This window comes from Salmo trutta, chromosome 36 (genome assembly GCF_901001165.1).
Source record: "Salmo trutta chromosome 36, fSalTru1.1, whole genome shotgun sequence".
NCBI lineage: Eukaryota > Metazoa > Chordata > Actinopteri > Salmoniformes > Salmonidae > Salmo > Salmo trutta.
This window is the reverse complement of record NC_042992.1, coordinates 22,501,875-22,525,748: the sequence shown is the minus strand read 5'-3', so window position 1 is coordinate 22,525,748 and position 23,874 is coordinate 22,501,875. Positions and strand designations below refer to the sequence as shown.

The window sequence follows — 23,874 nt, the reverse complement described above, 5'->3', positions numbered from 1 at the left end:
AAACACAAGGTCCCTTCGGTCTTCCCTGACTAAAACACAAGGTCCCGTTCGGTCTTCCCTGACTAAAACACAAGGTCCCTTCGGTATTCCCTGACTAAAACCAAGGTCCCTTCGGTTCTTCCCTGACTGAAACACAAGGTCCCTTCGTTCTTCCCTGACTAAACACAAGGTCCCTTCGGTCTTCCCTGACTGAAAACACAAGGTCCCTTCGGTCTTCCCTGACTAAAACACAAGGTCCCTTCGGTCTTCCCTGACTGAAACTACAAGGTCCGTTCGGTCTTCCCTGACTAAACACAAGGTCCCTTCGGTCTTCCCTGACTAAAACCAAGGTCCCTTCGGTCTTCCCTGACTAAAACCAAGGTCCCTCTCGGTCTTCCCTGACTGAAACACAAGTCCCTTCGGTCTTCCCTGACTAAAACACAAGGTCCCTTCGGTCTTCCCTGACTAAAACACAAGGTCCCTTCGGTCTTCCCTGACTAAACACAAGGTCCCTTCGGTCTTCCCTGACTAAACACAAGGTCCCTTCGGTCTTCCCTGACTAAACACAAGGTCCCTTCGGTCTTCCCTGACTAAACACAAGGTCCCTTCGGTCTTCCCTGACTAAACACAAGGTCCCTTTGGTCTTCCCTGACTGAAACACAAGGTCCGTTCGGTCTTCCCTGACTAAACACAAGGTCCCTTCGGTCTTCCCTGACTAAAACACAAGGTCCATTCGGTCTTCCCTGACTAAAACACAAGGTCCCTTCGGTCTTCACTGACTAAAACACAAGGTCCTTCGGTCTTCCCTGACTAAACACAAGGTCCCTTCGGTCTTCCCTGACTAAAACACAAGGTCCCTTCGGTCTTCCCTGACTAAAACACAAGGTCCCTTCGGTCTTCCCTGACTAAACACAAGGTCCCTTCGGTCTTCCCTGACTGAAACACAAGGTCCCTTCGGTCTTCCTGACTAAAACACAAGGTCCCTTCGGTCTTCCCTGACTAAAACACAAGGTCCCTTCGGTCTTCCCTGACTAAAACACAAGGTCCCTTCGGTCTTCCCTGACTAAAACACAAGGTCCCTTCGGTCTTCCCTGACTAAAACACAAGGTCCCTTCGGTCTTCCCTGACTAAACCAAGGTCCCTTAGGTCTTCCTTGACTGAAACACAAGGTCCCATCGGTCTTCCCTGACTAAAACACAAGGTCCCTTCGGTCTTCCCTGACTGAAACACAAGGTCCCTTCGGTCTTCCCTGACTAAAACCAAGGTCCCTTCGGTCTTCCCTGACTAAAACACAAGGTCCCTTCGGTCTTCCCTGACTAAAACCAAGGTCCCTTCGGTCGTCCCTGACTAAAACACAAGGTCCCTTCAGTCTTCCCTGACTGAAACATAAGGTCCCTTCGGTCTTCCCTGACTAAAACACAAGGTCCCTTCGGTCTTCCCTGACTAAAACACAAGGTCCCTTCGGTCCTCCCTGACTAAAACACAAGGTCCCTTCGGTCTTCCCTGACTAAAACCAAGGTCCCTTCGGTCTTCCCTGACTAAAACACAAGGTCCCTTCGGTCTTCCCTGACTGAAACACAAGGTCCCTTCGGTCTTCCCTGACTGAAACACAAGGTCCCTTCGGTCTTCTCTGACTAAAACCAAGGTCCCTTCATTCTTCCCTGACAAAAACACAAGGTCCCTTCGGTCTTCCCTGACTAAACACAAGGTCCCTTCGGTCTTCCCTGACTGAAACACAAGGTCCCTTCGGTCTTCTCTGACTAAAACCAAGGTCCCTTCATTCTTCCCTGACTAAAACACAAGGTCCCTTCGGTCGTCCCTGACTAAAACCAAGGTCCCTTCATTCTTCCCTGACTGAAACACAAGGTCCCTTCGGTCTTCCCTGACTAAAACACAAGGTCCCTTCGGTCTTCACTGACTAAAACACAAGGTCCCTTCGGTCTTCCCTGACTAAAACACAAGGTCCCTTCGGTCTTCCCTGACTAAAACACAAGGTCCCTTCGGTCTTCCCTGACTAAAACACAAGGTCCCTTCGGTCTTCCCTGACTAAACACAAGGTCCCTTCGGACTTCCCTGACTGAAACACAAGGTCCCTTCGGTCTTCCTGACTAAACACAAGGTCCCTTCGGTCTTCCCTGACTAAAACACAAGGTCCCTTCGGTCTTCCCTGACTAAAACACAAGGTCCCTTCGGTCTTCCCTGACTAAAACACAAGGTCCCTTCGGTCTTCCCTGACTAAAACACAAGGTCCCTTCGGTCGTCCCTGACTAAAACACAAGGTCCCTTCAGTCTTCCCTGACTGAAACATAAGGTCCCTTCGGTCTTCCCTGACTAAAACACAAGGTCCCTTCGGTCTTCCCTGACTAAAACACAAGGTCCCTTCGGTCCTCCCTGACTAAAACACAAGGTCCCTTCGGTCTTCCTGACTAAAACCCAAGGTCCCTTCGGTCTTCCTGACTAAAACACAAGGTCCCTTCGGTCTTCCCTGACTGAAACACAAGGTCCCTTCGGTCTTCCCTGACTGAAACACAAGGTCCCTTCGGTCTTCTCTGACTAAAACCAAGGTCCCTTCATTCTTCCCTGACAAAAACACAAGGTCCCTTCGGTCTTCCCTGACTAAACACAAGGTCCCTTCGGTCTTCCCTGACTGAAACACAAGGTCCCTTCGGTCTTCTCTGACTAAAACCAAGGTCCCTTCATTCTTCCCTGACTAAAACACAAGGTCCCTTCGGTCGTCCCTGACTAAAACCAAGGTCCCTTCATTCTTCCCTGACTGAAACACAAGGTCCCTTCGGTCTTCCCTGACTAAAACACAAGGTCCCTTCGGTCTTCACTGACTAAAACACAAGGTCCCTTCGGTCTTCCCTGACTAAACACAAGGTCCCTTCGGTCTTCCCTGACTAAAACACAAGGTCCCTTCGGTCTTCCCTGACTAAAACACAAGGTCCCTTCGGTCTTCCCTGACTAAACACAAGGTCCCTTCGGACTTCCCTGACTGAAACACAAGGTCCCTTCGGTCTTCCTGACTAAACACAAGGTCCCTTCGGTCTTCCCTGACTAAAACACAAGGTCCCTTCGGTCTTCCCTGACTAAAACACAAGGTCCCTTCGGTCTTCCCTGACTAAAACACAAGGTCCCTTCGGTCTTCCCTGACTAAAACACAAGGTCCCTTCGGTCTTCCCTGACTAAAACCAAGGTCCCTTAGGTCTTCCTTGACTGAAACACAAGGTCCCATCGGTCTTCCCTGACTAAAACACAAGGTCCCTTCGGTCTTCCCTGACTGAAACACAAGGTCCCTTCGGTCTTCCCTGACTAATACACAAGGTCCCTTCGGTCTTCCCTGACTGATACACAAGGTCCCTTCGGTCTTCCCTGACTAAAACACAAGGTCCCTTCGGTCTTCCCTGACTGAAACACAAGGTCCGTTCGGTCTTCCCTGACTAAACACAAGGTCCCTTCGGTCTTCCCTGACTAAAACACAAGGTCCCTTCGGTCTTCCCTGACTAAATACAAGGTCCCTTCGGTCTTCCCTGACTAAACACAAGGTCCCTTCGGTCTTCCCTGACTGAAACACAAGGTCCTTTCGGTCTTCCCTGACTAAACTCAAGGTCCCTTCGGTCTTCCCTGACTAAAACACAAGGTCCCTTCGGTCTTCCCTGACTAAAACACAAGGTCCCTTCGGTCTTCCCTGACTAAAACACAAGGTCCGTTCGGTCTTCCCTGACTAAAACACAAGGTCCCTTCGGTATTCCCTGACTAAAACCAAGGTCCCTTCGGTCTTCCCTGACTGAAACACAAGGTCCCTTCGTTCTTCCCTGACTAAAACACAAGGTCCCTTCGGTATTCCCTGACTGAAACACAAGGTCCCTTCGGTCTTCCCTGACTAAAACACAAGGTCCCTTCGGTCTTCCCTGACTGAAACACAAGGTCCGTTCGGTCTTCCCTGACTAAACACAAGGTCCCTTCGGTCTTCCCTGACTAAAACACAAGGTCCCTTCGGTCTTCCCTGACTAAAACCAAGGTCCCTTCGGTCTTCCCTGACTGAAACACAAGGTCCCTTCGGTCTTCCCTGACTAAAACACAAGGTCCCTTCGGTCTTCCCTGACTAAAACACAAGGTCCCTTCGGTCTTCCCTGACTAAACACAAGGTCCCTTCGGTCTTCCCTGACTAAAACACAAGGTCCCTTCGGTCTTCCCTGACTAAACACAAGGTCCCTTCGGTCTTCCCTGACTAAACACAAGGTCCCTTCGGTCTTCCCTGACTAAAACACAAGGTCCCTTTGGTCTTCCCTGACTGAAACACAAGGTCCGTTCGGTCTTCCCTGACTAAACACAAGGTCCCTTCGGTCTTCCCTGACTAAATACAAGGTCCCTTCGGTCTTCCCTGACTAAACACAAGGTCCCTTCGGTCTTCCCTGACTGAAACACAAGGTCCCTTCGGTCTTCCCTGACTAAACTCAAGGTCCCTTCGGTCTTCCCTGACTAAAACACAAGGTCCCTTCGGTCTTCCCTGACTAAAACACAAGGTCCCTTCGGTCTTCCCTGACTAAAACACAAGGTCCCTTCGGTCTTCCCTGACTAAAACACAAGGTCCCTTCGGTCTTCCCTGACTAAAACCAAGGTCCCTTCGGTCTTCCCTGACTGAAACACAAGGTCCCTTCGTTCTTCCCTGACTAAAACACAAGGTCCCGTTCGGTCTTCCCTGACTGAAACACAAGGTCCGTTCGGTCTTCCCTGACTAAAACACAAGGTCCCTTCGGTCTTCCCTGACTGAAACACAAGGTCCGTTCGGTCTTCCCTGACTAAACACAAGGTCCCTTCGGTCTTCCCTGACTAAACCACAAGGTCTCATCGGTCTTCCCTGACTAAAACCAAGGTCCCTTCGGTCTTCCCTGACTAAAACACAAGGTCCCTTCGGTCTTCCCTGACTAAAACCAAGGTCCCTTCGGTCGTCCCTGACTAAAACACAAGGTCCCTTCAGTCTTCCCTGACTGAAACATAAGGTCCCTTCGGTCTTCCCTGACTAAAACACAAGGTCCCTTCGGTCTTCCCTGACTAAAACACAAGGTCCCTTCGGTCCTCCCTGACTAAAACACAAGGTCCCTTCGGTCTTCCCTGACTAAAACCAAGGTCCCTTCGGTCTTCCCTGACTAAAACACAAGGTCCCTTCAGTCTTCCCTGACTGAAACACAAGGTCCCTTCTGTCTTCCCTGACTGAAACCAAGGTCCCTTCATTCTTCCCTGACAAAAACACAAGGTCCCTTCGGTCTTCCCTGACTAAACACAAGGTCCCTTCGGTCTTCCCTGACTGAAACACAAGGTCCGTTCGGTCTTCCCTGACTAAACTCAAGGTCCCTTCGGTCTTCCCTGACTAAAACACAAGGTCCCTTCGGTCTTCCCTGACTAAAACACAAGGTCCCTTCGGTCTTCCCTGACTGAAACACAAGGTCCGTTCGGTCTTCCCTGACTAAACACAAGGTCCCTTCGGTCTTCCCTGACTAAAACACAAGGTCCCTTCGGTCTTCCCTGACTAAATACAAGGTCCCTTCGGTCTTCCCTGACTAAACACAAGGTCCCTTCGGTCTTCCCTGACTGAAACACAAGGTCCTTTCGGTCTTCCCTGACTAAACTCAAGGTCCCTTCGGTCTTCCCTGACTAAAACACAAGGTCCCTTCGGTCTTCCCTGACTAAAACACAAGGTCCCTTCGGTATTCCCTGACTAAAACCAAGGTCCCTTCGGTCTTCCCTGACTGAAACACAAGGTCCCTTCGTTCTTCCCTGACTAAAACACAAGGTCCCTTCGGTCTTCCCTGACTGAAACACAAGGTCCCTTCGGTCTTCCCTGACTGAAACACAAGGTCCCTTCGTTCTTCCCTGACTAAAACACAAGGTCCCTTCGGTCTTCCCTGACTGAAACACAAGGTCCCTTCGGTCTTCCCTGACTAAAACACAAGGTCCCTTCGGTCTTCCCTGACTGAAACACAAGGTCCGTTCGGTCTTCCCTGACTAAACACAAGGTCCCTTCGGTCTTCCCTGACTAAAACACAAGGTCCCTTCGGTCTTCCCTGACTAAAACCAAGGTCCCTTTGGTCTTCCCTGACTGAAACACAAGGTCCCTTCGGTCTTCCCTGACTAAAACACAAGGTCCCTTCGGTCTTCCCTGACTAAAACACAAGGTCCCTTCGGTCTTCCCTGACTAAACACAAGGTCCCTTCGGTCTTCCCTGACTAAAACACAAGGTCCCTTCGGTCTTCCCTGACTAAACACAAGGTCCCTTCGGTCTTCCCTGACTAAACACAAGGTCCCTTCGGTCTTCCCTGACTAAAACACAAGGTCCCTTCGGTCTTCCCTGACTGAAACACAAGGTCCGTTCGGTCTTCCCTGACTAAACACAAGGTCCCTTCGGTCTTCCCTGACTAAAACACAAGGTCCCTTCGGTCTTCCCTGACTAAATACAAGGTCCCTTCGGTCTTCCCTGACTAAACACAAGGTCCCTTCGGTCTTCCCTGACTGAAACACAAGGTCCCTTCGGTCTTCCCTGACTAAACTCAAGGTCCCTTCGGTCTTCCCTGACTAAAACACAAGGTCCCTTCGGTCTTCCCTGACTAAAACACAAGGTCCCTTCGGTCTTCCCTGACTAAAACACAAGGTCCCTTCGGTCTTCCCTGACTAAAACACAAGGTCCCTTCGGTCTTCCCTGACTAAAACCAAGGTCCCTTCGGTCTTCCCTGACTAAAACACAAGGTCCCTTCGTTCTTCCCTGACTAAAACACAAGGTCCCGTTCGGTCTTCCCTGACTGAAACACAAGGTCCCTTCGGTCTTCCCTGACTAAAACACAAGGTCCCTTCGGTCTTCCCTGACTGAAACACAAGGTCCGTTCGGTCTTCCCTGACTAAACACAAGGTCCCTTCGGTCTTCCCTGACTAAAACACAAGGTGCCTTCGGTCTTCCCTGACTAAAACCAAGGTCCCTTCGGTCTTCCCTGACTAAAACACAAGGTCCCTTCGGTCATCCCTGACTAAAACCAAGGTCCCTTCGGTCTTCCCTGACTAAAACACAAGGTCCCTTCGGTCTTCCCTGACTAAAACACAAGGTCCCTTCGGTCTTCCCTGACTAAAACACAAGGTCCCTTCGGTCTTCCCTGACTAAAACGCTCACCTCCCAAACCACAAAAAAAACGCATCAGTTACACTCCTCCCAAAGTGCACCTATTACACATGCCATAACAAATGTTTGCTCTGTGTCAGACACGATCAGAGAATAATGCGATCTGTGTGAAGACGGGTTTGAGGAGTTATGCATCTCTTTGATTTTAGCATCCTGGTTCGGCACTGTTAGAAAAACAATGTAAATCGTAGGTTTTAAGAGACAATGGTAGAGTTGTCATTTGGTGTGTGAATAAGAATGAGGAAAGTAAAGGATTTCAATTTGTGCCCTGTTAGACTAAGACTATACCAACCAAACAAATAAAGCTGCTCTCTTCAGTCTTCAAATGGTGGACGTCTACAGTAATAGTACCGTGCTTGCCAAAAGCAACAAGCACTGTGGTTACTGTTTCTTCATTTACTCTCACATGCTAACTGCATTATGTCTCTGTAGCCCAGTTTCATTTGGAGAGAACATGAACAAGCAGGTGCTGTATATCTATCTCTGTCCCTGTGTGTGTGTGTGTGTGTGTGTGTGTGTGTGTGTGTGTGTGTGTGTGTGTGTCTCCTCAGGCAGTGCCAGCACAGCTCTGTGTGTGTCTCAGCGAGCACAATTACGACCAGCAGTGGCTTGTGCCTGGCCCCTTGGCCCCATGGGATATCAGGCAGCACGCCGTGGCTGGTGTGGCTGCAGTCAGACGCTGCAGTCAGACGCTTTAGCACAAAGCTTTGCACGCGCATGCGCACACACACACACACACACACGCACAAGCCTCCATAGCTCTGTGCAATCTTAGGATCAAGACAAACAATAAATATAATGAATATCCACAAAACAAGATTGCTACAGAAACAGCAATTACCCTTTTGGACACACACACACACACACACACACACACACACACACACACACACACACACACACACACTTAGGCATTGTCTAAGGCCGAGCCCCCGCAGACACAGTTTAAGGCAGTAAAGCTAAAGCCAAAACAATATGGTTCTCTGAGCCGCAATTCACCCAAAACGTATTGTAACACAACCCCTGAACAAACCATGAAAATCCATTGTTACACGGTAATTAACACATCGATATAATAGACTTATGTCATCCATCTCTCTCTCTCTCGCTCTCTCTCTCTTTACCATCACTGTTGACACACTGGACTTGTGGTATCTGGGTGCCTGGTCCACACTCTCTCTCGTTGTCCGGGATACACTCATCCAGCTTCACCAGCAGCCAATCATAGCAGCTGGGCTCGTCACATGGTATGGCCTCCACCAGGTGAGGGCAGCTTCCTGTTCCTCCCGTGGGCTCGTTGACAATCCTCCTCTTCCTCAGTTTGAACCCTGGTAGGAAAAGACAGGAAAACAGATCTAGGTATACCGGTGCTGCCATGGAACCATAAATAGCTGTATAATTATGCCATTCTATGATCTGCTTCTACTATCCCAAATAACATTGAAATAAAGTATAGTCCCCCTGTGTTAAACCTTTCAGGGCCTCCCTCAACACCAACCTCCCCCTCTATGGTAACACTTTTCAGGGCCTCTCTCAACACCAACCTCCCCCTCTATGGTAACACTTTTCAGGGCCTCTCTCAACACCAACCTCCCCCTCTATGGTAACACTTTTCAGGGCCTCTCTCAACACCAACCTCCCCCTCTATGGTAACACTTTTCAGGGCCTCTCTCAACACCAACCTCCCCCTCTATGGTAACACTTTTCAGGGCCTCTCTCAACACCAACCTCCCCCTCTATGGTAACACTTTTCTGGGCCTCTCTCAACACCAACCTCCCCCTCTATGGTAACACTTTTCAGAGCCTCTCTCAACACCAACCTCCCCCTCTATGGTAACACTTTTCAGGGCCTCTCTCAACACCAACCTCCCCCTCTATGGTAACACTTTTCAGGGCCTCTCTCAACACCAACCTCCCCCTCTATGGTAACACTTTTCAGGGCCTCTCTCAACACCAACCTCCCCCTCTATGGTAACACTTTTCAGGGCCTCTCTCAACACCAACCTCCCCCTCTATGGTAACACTTTTCAGGGCCTCTCTCAACACCAACCTCCCCCTCTATGGTAACACTTTTCAGGGGCCTCTCTCAACACCAACCTCCCCCTCTATGGTAACACTTTTCAGAGCCTCTCTCAACACCAACCTCCCCCTCTATGGTAACACTTTTCAGGGCCTCTCTCAACACCAACCTCCCCCTCTATGGTAACACTTTTCAGAGCCTCTCTCAACACCAACCTCCCCCTCTATGGTAACACTTTTCAGGGCCTCTCTCAACACCAACCTCCCCTCTATGGTAACACTTTTCAGGGGCTCTCTCAACACCAACCTCCCCCTCTGTGGTAACACTTTTCAGAGCCTCTCTCAACACCAACCTCCCCCTCTATGGTAACACTTTTCAGGGCCTCTCTCAACACCAACCTCCCCCTCTATGGTAACACTTTTCAGGGCCTCTCTCAACACCAACCTCCCCCTCTATGGTAACACTTTTCAGGGCCTCTCTCAACACCAACCTCCCCCTCTATGGTAACACTTTTCAGGGCCTCTCTCAACACCAACCTCCCCCTCTATGGTAACACTTTTCAGGGCCTCTCTCAACACCAACCTCCCCCTCTATGGTAACACTTTTCAGGGCCTCTCTCAACACCAACCTCCCCCTCTATGGTAACACTTTTCAGGGCCTCTCTCAACACCAACCTCCCCCTCTATGGTAACACTTTTCAGGGCCTCTCTCAACACCAACCTCCCCCTCTATGGTAACACTTTTCAGGGCCTCTCTCAACACCAACCTCCCCCTCTATGGTAACACTTTTCAGAGCCTCTCTCAACACCAACCTCCCCCTCTATGGTAACACTTTTCAGGGCCTCTCTCAACACCAACCTCCCCCTCTATGGTAACACTTTTCAGAGCCTCTCTCAACACCAACCTCCCCCTCTATGGTAACACTTTTCAGGGCCTCTCTCAACACCAACCTCCCCCTCTATGGTAACACTTTTCAGGGGCTCTCTCAACACCAACCTCCCCCTCTGTGGTAACACTTTTCAGAGCCTCTCTCAACACCAACCTCCCCCTCTGTGGTAACACTTTTCAGGGCCTCTCTCAACACCAACCTCCCCCTCTATGGTAACACTTTTCAGGGCCTCTCTCAACACCAACCTCCCCCTCTATGGTAACACTTTTCAGGGCCTCTCTCAACACCAACCTCCCCCTCTGTGGTAACACTTTTCAGGGCCTCTCTCAACACCAACCTCCCCCTCTATGGTAACACTTTTCAGGGCCTCTCTCAACACCAACCTCCCCCTCTATGGTAACACTTTTCAGGGCCTCTCTCAACACCAACCTCCCCCTCTATGGTAACACTTTTCTGGGCCTCTCTCAACACCAACCTCCCCCTCTATGGTAACACTTTTCAGAGCCTCTCTCAACACCAACCTCCCCCTCTATGGTAACACTTTTCAGGGCCTCTCTCAACACCAACCTCCCCCTCTATGGTAACACTTTTCAGGGCCTCTCTCAACACCAACCTCCCCCTCTATGGTAACACTTTTCAGGGCCTCTCTCAACACCAACCTCCCCCTCTATGGTAACACTTTTCAGGGCCTCTCTCAACACCAACCTCCCCCTCTATGGTAACACTTTTCAGGGCCTCTCTCAACACCAACCTCCCCCTCTATGGTAACACTTTTCAGGGCCTCTCTCAACACCAACCTCCCCCTCTATGGTAACACTTTTCAGAGCCTCTCTCAACACCAACCTCCCCCTCTATGGTAACACTTTTCAGGGCCTCTCTCAACACCAACCTCCCCCTCTATGGTAACACTTTTCAGAGCCTCTCTCAACACCAACCTCCCCCTCTATGGTAACACTTTTCAGGGCCTCTCTCAACACCAACCTCCCCCTCTATGGTAACACTTTTCAGGGGCTCTCTCAACACCAACCTCCCCCTCTGTGGTAACACTTTTCAGAGCCTCTCTCAACACCAACCTCCCCCTCTATGGTAACACTTTTCAGGGCCTCTCTCAACACCAACCTCCCCCTCTATGGTAACACTTTTCAGGGCCTCTCTCAACACCAACCTCCCCCTCTATGGTAACACTTTTCAGGGCCTCTCTCAACACCAACCTCCCCCTCTATGGTAACACTTTTCAGGGCCTCTCTCAACACCAACCTCCCCCTCTATGGTAACACTTTTCAGGGCCTCTCTCAACACCAACCTCCCCCTCTATGGTAACACTTTTCAGGGCCTCTCTCAACACCAACCTCCCCCTCTATGGTAACACTTTTCAGGGCCTCTCTCAACACCAACCTCCCCCTCTATGGTAACACTTTTCAGGGCCTCTCTCAACACCAACCTCCCCCTCTATGGTAACACTTTTCAGGGCCTCTCTCAACACCAACCTCCCCCTCTATGGTAACACTTTTCAGAGCCTCTCTCAACACCAACCTCCCCCTCTATGGTAACACTTTTCAGGGCCTCTCTCAACACCAACCTCCCCCTCTATGGTAACACTTTTCAGAGCCTCTCTCAACACCAACCTCCCCCTCTATGGTAACACTTTTCAGGGCCTCTCTCAACACCAACCTCCCCCTCTATGGTAACACTTTTCAGGGGCTCTCTCAACACCAACCTCCCCCTCTGTGGTAACACTTTTCAGAGCCTCTCTCAACACCAACCTCCCCCTCTGTGGTAACACTTTTCAGGGCCTCTCTCAACACCAACCTCCCCCTCTATGGTAACACTTTTCAGGGCCTCTCTCAACACCAACCTCCCCCTCTATGGTAACACTTTTCAGGGCCTCTCTCAACACCAACCTCCCCCTCTATGGTAACACTTTTCAGAGCCTCTCTCAACACCAACCTCCCCCTCTGTGGTAACACTTTTCAGAGCCTCTCTCAACACCAACCTCCCCCTCTGTGGTAACACTTTTCAGGGCCTCTCTCAACACCAACCTCCCCCTCTATGGTAACACTTTTCAGGGCCTGTCTCAACACCAACCTCCCCCTCTGTGGTAGCACTTTTAAGGATAGCTTAACTTGTTTTTCAAGGAGTCACAACTTAATGTCTATCTTCAGTACATGAAGTTCCTTCTGTTCTGCTACCGTCACAGAGTGTCTTGGCTTTGATGATAACATTTATGTATTTATTTATTTAACACGACAGGACCATTAAGCCCCAGAAGATGACATACATTAGAGAAACAGCTTCCCATAATGACTATTATTATTCTCTCCTCATTAACCCAGGCTTTTACCCAAAGTGACTCATGTATACTAATGTATGCAGCAATCCATTAACACGGCTGGGATTTGTGCTGTTCAAAGGCCGAGGGCTTTCCTCTTGCTATGCTCAAGGACATGGAAGTGGTGATTGCTGGTGTGTGTATGTGTGTGCCTGCGTACGTGCGCACCTGTGTGTGCCTGCGTACGTGCATGTATGTGTGTTATGTTAACACCTGCATGCCCAGCCCAATGTCGCCTTACCCCCAGCCCCAGGGTCTAATCCCCACTGTTGCTGCAGCCTGATAAAAGAGGAGGACCATGGGGGAGCCAGCAGAACTGGAGGACTCAGGTGGATGATGGCTATATTTCCTCAGATTATTTTGGATTCGGTCCTTTTCTTCCCGAACCCTCTATTTAATCAGGAGGGTCAGCTGGAGGATGTCAGATGTCAGGGCTGAGGTGGATGGTTTAGTTTAACAGGGACAGGGGGTGAGGGAAAGAGTGTGAAGAGAAGGGCTGAGGTGGAAGGTTTAGTTTAACAGGGACAGGGGGTGAGGGAAAGAGTGTGAAGAGAAGGGCTGAGGTGGAAGGTTTAGTTTAACAGGGACAGGGGGTGAGGGAAAGAGTGTGAAGAGAAGGGCTGAGGTGGAAGGTTTAGTTTAACAGGGACAGGAGGTGAGGGAAAGAGTGTGAAGAGAAGGGCTGAGGTGGAAGGTTTAGTTTAACAGGGACAGGGGGTGAGGGAAAGAGTGTGAAGAGAAGGGCTGAGGTGGAAGGTTTAGTTTAACAGGGACAGGGGGGTGAGGGAAAGAGTGTGAAGAGAAGGGCTGAGGTGGAAGGTTTAGTTTAACAGGGACAGGGGGGTGAGGGAAAGAGTGTGAAGAGAAGGGCTGAGGTGGAAGGTTTAGTTTAACAGGGACAGGGGGTGAGGGAAAGAGTGTGAAGAGAAGGGCTGAGGAGGAAGGTTTAGTTTAACAGGGACAGGGGGTGAGGGAAAGAGTGTGAAGAGAAGGGCTGAGGTGGAAGGTTTAGTTTAACAGGGACAGGGGGTGAGGGAAAGAGTGTGAAGAGAAGGGCTGAGGTGGAAGGTTTAGTTTAACAGGGACAGGGGGTGAGGGAAAGAGTGTGAAGAGAAGGGCTGAGGTGGAAGGTTTAGTTTAACAGGGACAGGGGGTGAGGGAAAGAGTGTGAAGAGAAGGGCTGAGGTGGAAGGTTTAGTTTAACAGGGACAGGGGGTGAGGGAAAGAGTGTGAAGAGAAGGGCTGAGGAGGAAGGTTTAGTTTAACAGGGACAGGGGGTGAGGGAAAGAGTGTGAAGAGAAGGGCTGAGGTGGAAGGTTTAGTTTAACAGGGACAGGGGGTGAGGGAAAGAGTGTGAAGAGAAGGGCTGAGGTGGAAGGTTTAGTTTAACAGGGACAGGGGGTGAGGGAAAGAGTGTGAAGAGAAGGGCTGAGGTGGAAGGTTTAGTTTAACAGGGACAGGGGGTGAGGGAAAGAGTGTGAAGAGAAGGGCTGAGGTGGAAGGTTTAGTTTAACAGGGACAGGGGGTGAGGGAAAGAGTGTGAAGAGAAGGGCTGAGGTGGAAGGTTTAGTTTAACAGGGACAGGAGGTGAGGGAAAGAGTGTGAAGAGAAGGGCTGAGGTGGAAGGTTTAGTTTAACAGGGACAGGGGGTGAGGGAAAGAGTGTGAAGAGAAGGGCTGAGGAGGAAGGTTTAGGATGGGTGAAGGCCATAGGGGATGGGGGTGTAATAGAGGGGATAATGGATATAATAGGGGTCCAGACAGGGTTTTTTCTTTAATATCACTACTGTCTGTCGAACCACAGTAAAGGACAGCAAGATGAACAGATTGACTGAGGCCTTTCCACCCTGTCAGAGCCTGAGGACTCTTTGCACAGATAAACATATTGATGGAGAAAAGTGTAGGCTATAATGACTTCTCCACTACAGTATGGTGTTGCAACATCTCAAAGGCCGCGGCTGAGACACATATCTAAGAAACCAGCCAATATTTTGAAAACCTATCTCCCACAAACGGTGCAGTATGTTACTAGAATCCATAACATATTGGTTGATAGACACTATCACAGTGTGTGTGTGCAGACAGTCCATTTGGACAGCCAACACAAAAAGTGACAAACATTGATTGAACTAATACTGGGAGATCAGGGCATGTTGATGCTGCATAGAGCTCGTTGTCACAGGGATAAAAATAGGAAATGCCCAGAGGATGGTCTGAGAGTCTGCTTCTCTCGGCTAATGAGAGCCAGGGTGTACACATACACAGACGGGTACGGACACACACACACTCCAGTCAAGGTTGTGTGTGTGCTGTATGACATACTGTACAGTAGTGTGAGACACAGAGAAAAAGAAAGAGAGAGCGAGAGAGAGAGCGAGAGAGAGAGAGAGAGAGAGAGAGAGAGAGAAAGAGAGAGAGACGCGAGTGAATCAATCTTTAAGATGCATGGGGGACAATTTCTCGGTGTCCCTTCCATTTGAGATGCTTCATTAGGGTAGAGTCAATATGCATTAGTCACCATGGTGGAGGTGATGAAGGGGGCTGGTGCTAAGAGATTGCTGCTGCCGCTGTTCTGTTCCTGTACCAGCAATAATTAAGGGCTGAGCCAGCCAGCATGTATGTGTATATGTGTGTGACTGTGAGTCCTTGGCGTCCACATCACTAAGAACTTAATATGGTCCATCCACACCCACACAGTCGTGAAGAGGGCATGGCAGCGCCTCTTCCCTCTCAGGAGGCTGAAAAGATTTGGCATGGGCCCTGAGATACTCAAAATGTGATATACAGCTGCACCATCGAGAGCATCTTGACTGGCTGCATCAGTGCCTTGTATGGTAACTGCTTGGCATCCGACCGCAAGGCACTACAGAGGGTACATCACTGGGGCCGAGCTCCCTGCCATCCAGAACCTCTATACCAGGCGGTGTCAGGGGAAGGTCCGAAAAATTGGTAAAGACTCAAGCCACCCAAGCCATAGACTGTTGGCAAATGGTACCGGAGCATCAGATCTCGGACCAACAGGCTCCGAGACGGCTTCTACCCCCAAACCATAAGACTGCTAAATATCCAGACTGCTATATAGTCAATTAATGGTACCCAAACTGTCTGTACTGACTCTATCTTGCACTAACCCTACGCACACTCACTAGACTATACATATAAACCACATACACACTCACTCACAAACACTACACTGTTACACCAACACAAAAGCCTCAAACATTCACAAACACTACATACGCCGGACACCCTGCCCGCTCGACCCCATCCCCTCCTCCCTTCTCCAAACCATCTCTGGAGACCTTTTCACATCCCTCATCAACTCATCCCTGACCACTCGCTGCGTCCCCTCTGACTTCAAACTGGTCCTCCTCAAGAAACCAACACAGGACTCATCTGATGTCAAATACTATAGACCTGTATCCCTTCTTTCTTTTATTTCCAAAACACTTGAACAAGCTGTCTCTGATCAACTCTCTCGTTATCTCTCTCAGAATGATCTTCTTGACCCTAACCAGTCAGGCTTCAAGACTGGTCACTCAACTGAGACTGCTCTTCTCTGTGTCACGGAGGCTCTCCTCACTGCCAAAGCTGCCTCTCACTCCTCTGATTGCACAATCTTAGATCTATCCACTGCCTTTGACACCGTGAACCTCCTCCTCTCCACCCTCTCAGGGCTGGGCGTCTTAGGCTCTGCACACTCTTGGATTGCATCCTACCTGGCAGGCTGCTCCTACCAGGTGACGTAGAGCGGATCTGTGTCTGGACCACGTACTTTCACTACTGGAGTCCCCCAGGGATTGGTTCTAGGCCCTCTCCTCTTCTCTCTATACACCAAATCACTCGGCTCCATCATATCCTCACATGCTCTCTCCTATCATCGCTATGCGGATGACACTCAACCAGTTTTCTCCTTTCCCTTGTAATATCCGGTCTGGACTACTGCAGCTCGCAGTTGGCTGGGCTCCTCGCTGGTGCCATCAAACGCCTGCAACTTATCCAGAACGCTGCAGCCCGCCTGGTTTTCAACCTTCCCAAGTCACCTCACTCCTCCGCACACTCCACTGGCTACCAGTCAAAGCTCACATCCACTACAAGACCATGATGCTTGCCTACGGAGCAGCAAGAGGAATTGCCCCTCCCTACCAACCCGAGCACTATGTTCTGCCACCTTTGGTCTCTTGGCCCTCCAACCCCTACCGGAGACCAGCTCCTGCTCAGCCCAGTCCAAGCTCTTCTCTGTCTTGGCACCCCAATGGTGGAACCAGCTTTCCCCTAAAGCTAGGATAACAGAGTCCTTGCCCATCTTCCGAATGCACCTGAAACCCTACCTCTTCAAAGAGTATCTTAAATACCCCCCCACCTAAAAATAAAAAACTGAACCAACACTTGCACTTGACCTTTTAAAGCTCTGACTTTGCTGATAGCTACTTTATTGAGGAAAAGTTAACTACTATGCCTGTGATACTGATGTGGTTGTCCCACCTAGCTATCTTTAGACGAATGCACTAACTGTCAACACACAAACACATACCGACACAACACAAACACACATACTGTACATACACACATACTCTCACACACACTCACACACTTTTACACTCATTATTTGCTGCTGATACTATGTTCTTTATTTTACTCTTATTATTATCTATCCTGATGCCTAGTCACTTTACCCTGCCTTCATGTACATATCTACCTCAAATACCTTATTATTATCTATCCTGATGCCTAGTCACTTTACCCTGCCTTCATGTACATATCTACCTCGAATACCTTATTATTATCTATCCGGATGCCTAGTCACTTTACCCTGCCTTCATGTACATATCTACCTCAAATACCTCTGATCTGGTACTGGTACTCCCTGTATATAGCTCCACAGTGATCTGGTACTGGTACTCCCTGTATATAGCTCCACATTGATCTGGTACTGGTACACCCTGTATATAGCTCCACATTGATCTGGTACTGGTACTCCCTGTATATAGCTCCACATTGATCTGGTACTGGTACTCCCTGTATATAGCTCCACATTGATCTGGTACTTGTACTCCCTGTATATAGCTCCACATTGATCTGGTACTGGTACTCCCTGTATATAGCTCCACATTGATCTGGTACTGGTACTCCCTGTATATAGCTCCACATTGATCTGGTACTGGTACTCCCTGTATATAGCTCCACATTGATCTGGTACTGGTACTCCCTGTATATAGCTCCACATTGATCTGGTACTCCCTGTATATAGCTCCACATTGATCTGGTGCTGGTACTCCCTGTATATAGCTCCACATTGATCTGGTACTCCCTGTATATAGCTCCGCAGTGATCTGGTACTGGTACTCCCTGTATATAGCTCCACATTGATCTGGTACTGGTACTCCCTGTATATAGCTCCACATTGATCTGGTACTCCCTGTATATAGCTCCGCAGTGATCTGGTACTGGTACTCCCTGTATATAGCTCCACATTGATATGGTACTGGTACTCCCTGTATATAGCTCCATTCTTGTGTATGTTATTTTATTCCTCTTGTGTTAATTACTATACGTCTTTGGGTGCTGTATTGACACGTCTTTGGGTGCTGTATTGAAACTTCTTTGGGTGCTGTATTGATACTTCTTTGGGTGCTGTATTCATACGTTTTTGGCTGCTGTATTGATACTTCTTTGGGTGCTGTATTAATACGTCTTTGGGTGCTGTATTGATACGTCTTTGGGTGCTGTATTGATACGTCTTTGGGTGCTGTATTGACACGTCTTTGGGTGCTGTATTGACACGTCTTTGGGTGCTGTATTGACACGTCTTTGGGTGCTGTATTGACACTTCTTTGGGTGCTGTATTGATACGTCTTTGGGTGCTGTATTGATACTTCTTTGGGTGCTGTATTAATATGTCTTTGGGTGCTGTATTAATACGTCTTTGGGTGCTGTATTGATATGTCTTTGGGTGCTGTATTGATACGTCTTTGGGTGCTGTATTCATACGTCTTTGGGTGCTGTATTGATACGTCTTTGGGTGCTGTATTGACACGTCTTTGGGTGCTGTATTGACACGTCTTTGGGTGCTGTATTAATACGTCTTTGGGTGCTGTATTGACACGTCTTTGCGTGCTGTATTGACACGTCTTTGGGTGCTGTATTGACACGTCTTTGGGTGCTGTATTGATACGTCTTTGGGTGCTGTATTGATATGTCTTTGGGTGCTGTATTGATACGTCTTTGGGTGCTGTATTCATACGTCTTTGGGTGCTGTATTCATACGTCTTTGGGTGCTGTATTGACACGTCTTTGGGTGCTGTATTGACACGTCTTTGGGTGCTGTATTGACACGTCTTTGGGTGCTGTATTGACATGTCTTTGGGTGCTGTATTGATACATCTTTGGGTGCTGTATCCCAGCCCAGAGCAATAAAGTATAGCTATTACTGTTACACCCAGTATGTGGTGTTCCAATGCCATACTTTCAAGATGGCCGTCTATTTGACTGAACGGGTATCGAAGTCAAGACTTGTGTTAGCCCACAAAGCTAAAGCCTAGGCATAACCGCAATTACAGCAGTGTTCCACCCACCTTTCTTGGCAGCTGTGTCCAGGCAGTTTTCAAAGGTGCAGGGTCCCCAGGCACCCCAGGAGGACACGTCACACTCCACAGGACAGGGGATGTGGCACAGCTGGGTGGTGTTGGGGGGCGGACTGAGGCACAGGTCACCATCAACGGGCCTGGAGGCTAGAAACACAGAGAGATCCACAGAGACATGATGTCAGAACAGGGCAGGGGATGTGGCGTAACTAGGTAATGTTGAGGGCAGGCCCAGGCATAGGTCACTGTTTACAAGTACGAAAACATACAATAACACGATGTTAGAAATCTAAGTAGTACAGTGATATGACCTTAGAGATTATAGTGTAATATAGTGGACATAATGAGCTATATTATTACTGTCACTGTGGATCTACCTACTTTTATCCTGGCCCTCTCCATCTGGGTAGTGGGTTATAACTTCAGGCTAATGGATGAAAATGAATCATGAATCGTTCCACCAGTCATGGATAAAACTCACACCAACTAAAACCCCACAGGAATGTTCATAGTCATGAATATTCCTATCCTCACGCCATCTCAAATCCAAGACAACAAACAACAAATAGCAAACAGTATGGCCTTTAATTTGTTCGTCATCCTTCTAAATCCAGTCTAGTTGAAACAACAAATGCCTTTTTTCCCCTTTCTATCCCCAAAGGGCAGATCAGGCTCAGCCCGGTGCTGCTCAATGACACACACACACACACACACACACACACACACACACACACACACACACACGGTGGATAAAGCAATGAGCAGTAGGTGAGTCTCTCTGATGAGTCCTTCCCATCACTCCATCACCATGCTGTGACTGAAGCCTGAGTCTGACTCATTCACATGCACATTGATACCACTTGGCCAAAGGTCTGTCTTTTGAATACTGTCTTTTAAAATATGTGTGTAAGTGCGTGCCTGTCGAGTGATAATCCATTTTGTCAATCTGTGAAGCATTTTAGTCTATTTTAGTAATTATAAAATCCCTCTGACGATGCTAGCTGAATAGGAGCAATCAAGAGGAGTAGGCTACATATCCTTTAAAGCATGAGTTTGACACCTGCTTTAAAGTGTTTTGAATGGAGGCTTACCTACGCCACTTTAGAAGGCTTACCTATGACACCGGCCAAATGTTTTAAAACACAGCCATTCATATTACCTGTGTGTGTGTGTCACAACTGTGTGGGTGTGTGTCACAGCTGTGTATGTGTGTGTGTATGTGTGTGTGTGTGTGTGTGTGTGTGCGTGCGTGCGTGCGTGTGTGTCTAGCAGTAACAATACTGACTGGAAATGATAAGGACGCCACATGTTTACTCGTCACGCCACATAATATAATTGCACGGTCTGCCGGTCCATTTTCATCAAAGCCATTTTACAAGTGTTCACGTCTCCTCCAGGCTGCATGGCTATTTTAGTAGACAATTGACCTTTCTGCCCCACCCTCCTAGTCAATATAAAGTATCTACTGTGTTCGTGTCATTGTGTGTGTGTGTGTGTGTGTGTGTGTGTGTGTGTGTGTGTGTGTGTGTGTGTGTGTGTGTGTGTGTGTGTGTGTGTGTGTGTGTGTGTGTGTGTGTGTGTGTGTGTGTGTGTGTGGACTGAAGTAGCTACTGTATTTTGTCATCCTCCATAATAGCAAAGAGCTGATTAATGAACGATTCCGTGCTGGGTGACCTTGGTTTGTGGTGCCACATGCGTCTCTCGCTCTGTCTCCTGCCAGATGGTCTCGTCTAGTCTCTACCCTACCTTATACACCACACCACGGAGGGGTTCCTGGGGCCAAACTAAGTCCTCCAAGCCCAGCCAGACACCTGCGGCTCGCCCCTCTCCTCCACTCTCTGTCATCCCTTGCCATCAACATCTATAACTGTACTTCCGGATGGCATCACACAGCCAGCCGTTCTACTGCAAGCTACAGAATGTCTCTATGGGCGCTCTAATAAGGATCCACATTGATTACAACCAAACAGAACAGAGCTGGCTAGAACTGATGACCATCAAATCCAATAACTACAGTAACATCAGATTCACTGGCTCCCTGCACTCTCCCTCCCTGCCTTTCTCCCTTCCTCCCTGCTGCTTTTCCCTGTTGTCCATATCGGAACTCCCACGGAATACATATCTAAATCTGTCCTGTTTAGCCAAACATGAGCTGTGATATTATTACATCGGCAGAAATATTAGTGTGTGTGTATATATGTGTGCGTGTGTGTGTGTGAGAGTGCGTGCGTGCGTTTAGATAATCAATGCTTCTTATGCACACTTCATTTCAGCAGCATTTTGGCATTCATAACATGGGTTTGTTGAAGCCAGCTGTAATCCCCAGAATGATTGAAACGGGGAGTTTTGTGTCCAAATAAAGCTTCTTTCCTATGTAAATGCCACTGAGAATGCGTACAAACACAGGACAGTAACAAGCTTATATGACTAATCTGGCAGAGAGGCGGTAGGGAGTTCAGAGACACCACTGCTCTGCACACACACACACGTACGCACATGCACACACACCACCCAGCCTCAGTCAAATCACAAATCACAAAAACATCAGCCTTGAAAGCAAAAAAACAAGATTACATCAGTTTAAATCAGACTGAAGATTTTGCTCTGTTACAGCTGAGATGGAGATTTGTGAACAATGCTTCATAGACTCAGCAGTATATTGCCTGAGATTAGACTAATTCTGTGTTGATCCCTATAATAATCCAGAACTGTGTATTTCATGTTCTGTACCACGTGTAATATTTAGTTTTGAAGACAGGAGAGATGATTGAGAAGGAAATTGAGAGAAGGGAGTGTAGAATGAGAAAGTGAATTCCAAAAGTGGATGGGGAAGTTGTAATTGTGCCATAGAGCTGACAGGAAAGGATTAAAAGGAAAGTATGTGTGCTTTCCTACCTCTCACTCTACCTCTCTATCCATCCTTCTCTCACTCTACCTCTCTATCCATCCTTCTCTCACTCTACCTCTCTATCCATCCTTCTCTCACTCTACCTCTCTATCCATCCTTCTCTCACTCTACCTCTCTATCCATCCTTCTCTCACTCTACCTCTCTATCCATCCTTCTCTCACTCTACCTCTCTATCCATCCTTCTCTCACTCTACCTCTCTATCCATCCTTCTCTCACTCTACCTCTCTATCCATCTTTCTCTCACTCTACCTCTCTATCCATCCTTCTCTCACTCTACCTCTCTATCCATCCTTCTCTCACTCTACCTCTCTATCCATCCTTCTCTCACTCTACCTCTCTATCCATCCTTCTCTCACTCTACCTCTCTATCCATCCTTCTCCCACTCCCTCTCTCTATCCATCCTTCTCTCACTCCCTTTCTCTCTCTGCAACTGTCACCATCAATTGTGTCACCTAGATAACCCTGTCACTTCAAAATACAGGACGCTCACAAGATTTGAAAGATCTATCAAGTTGCAGTTTAGATGTCTGATGATTTTCCTTCTCTTTATACCAGTATACCACTATCACAGCCTCAACAGTACAGCAAAGTGCCTCCTCTGTCTGGTTGTCTAAGAGCAGCTGGAATCATTTGAATAATTTCTGTGAGCGGTGGCCAGTTGAGCCCCCTGACCAGATGGACAGTCTGGGAGTTAGCGTGGAAGTGCTGGATAAACATGGGCTCGCTACCAGCCAGCATCACTTCCTTATGCACTGACTAAGTAGTGCCCCACACTCATATTTCATGTCACACCACTGCTCTCTCTCTCTCTCTCATTTTCACTATGACTTTTTACTCTCTCTCGCGCGCGCTTTCTCTCTCTCTTTTTCTCTTTCTCTCTTCTCTCCGTCCGTGCATCTTTCTCCTCCCTGCCTCAGTTCCTTCCTCCCCTCTTTCTACCTCCCTGTGCAGAGACGGAAAAGATGAGATGATTTTGAGTGCGTGCACAAGTCGAATCAGAACTGAGTGCTCGAGGGCCCACCGAGTGGTGCAGTGGTCTAGTGACTCCTTGTGGTAGGCCTGGGCGCCTGCAGGCTGACTCATTCGTCAGTTGAATGGTGTTTCCTCCGACACATTGGTGCAGCTGACTTCCGGGTTAAGCAGGCGGGTGTTAAGAAGCGCTGTTTGGCGGGTCATGTTTTGGAGGACGCATGACTCAATCTTCATCTCTCCCGAGCCCGTTGGGGAGTTGCAGCGATGAGACAAGATCGTAATTGGATATCACGAAATTGGGGAGAAAAAGGGCATAAAAAAATAAATAATTCCCAGGTAAATTTCCTTGTCAACCTGTCCAGTCTACAGAGATGATATGGAGCTAGGTTGACAAACTATGACAAAACATGGGCCGTATCAAACCATGTACTTGCACCACAGTTGTGATGTTTAAAATCAAATCAAAGTGTATTGGTCGCGTACACAGTTTAGCAAATGTTATAGTGGACACATCAAAATGCTTGTGTTAATTGCTCCTAACAGTGCAGCAATCATCAAACAAGTACACAAATAAGCAAAAAACTAAAAACAAGAAATCAAGAAAAATCATAACAAATGCAATTAACAATCCGAATAACACTGTATCAGTAATCCAAATGCAATCTATGTGTATATACACCAATAGGATATACTAGTAATGATATGTACAGCAGTAGATATATTACAGTGAGCTATGTTGAGAATCAGGCAGATAAATATGCAGTGGGTATAAACAGTGTCACTAAAATGCAATGTACAGTAGTAGAGCTATTAGAATGAGCTATTTGGAGAATACACTATATGAATACACAGTGTGAAAAACAGTATGAAAGGAACAGGAAATGTCCAGTGTTTAAGGTCTCTATATACAAAGTCTCTATATACAGGCTCCATATCATCTGTGTGTGTATGTGCATGTGTTTGTGAGTATGGGAGTATGCTTGTGTATGAGTGTTTATGTGAGTGCAGGAGTCTGTGTATGTA

At 48.2% G+C, this 23,874-nt stretch overlaps 1 protein-coding gene across 2 annotated transcripts in view; it reads right to left on the bottom strand.

The window, feature by feature from the left end:
• The window catches only part of LOC115175661 (thrombospondin type-1 domain-containing protein 7A), a 186,702-nt gene that overhangs the window by 92,032 nt on the left and 70,796 nt on the right, over nt 1–23,874 (bottom strand). For both annotated transcript variants that reach the window (XM_029735072.1, XM_029735073.1), the window contains 2 exons: nt 18,960–19,115; nt 8,272–8,475 (listed from right to left, as the gene is read on the bottom strand). In XM_029735072.1, the coding sequence (XP_029590932.1) occupies nt 8,272–8,475; nt 18,960–19,115 (360 nt within the window). The remainder of the gene's footprint in view (nt 1–8,271; nt 8,476–18,959; nt 19,116–23,874) is intronic.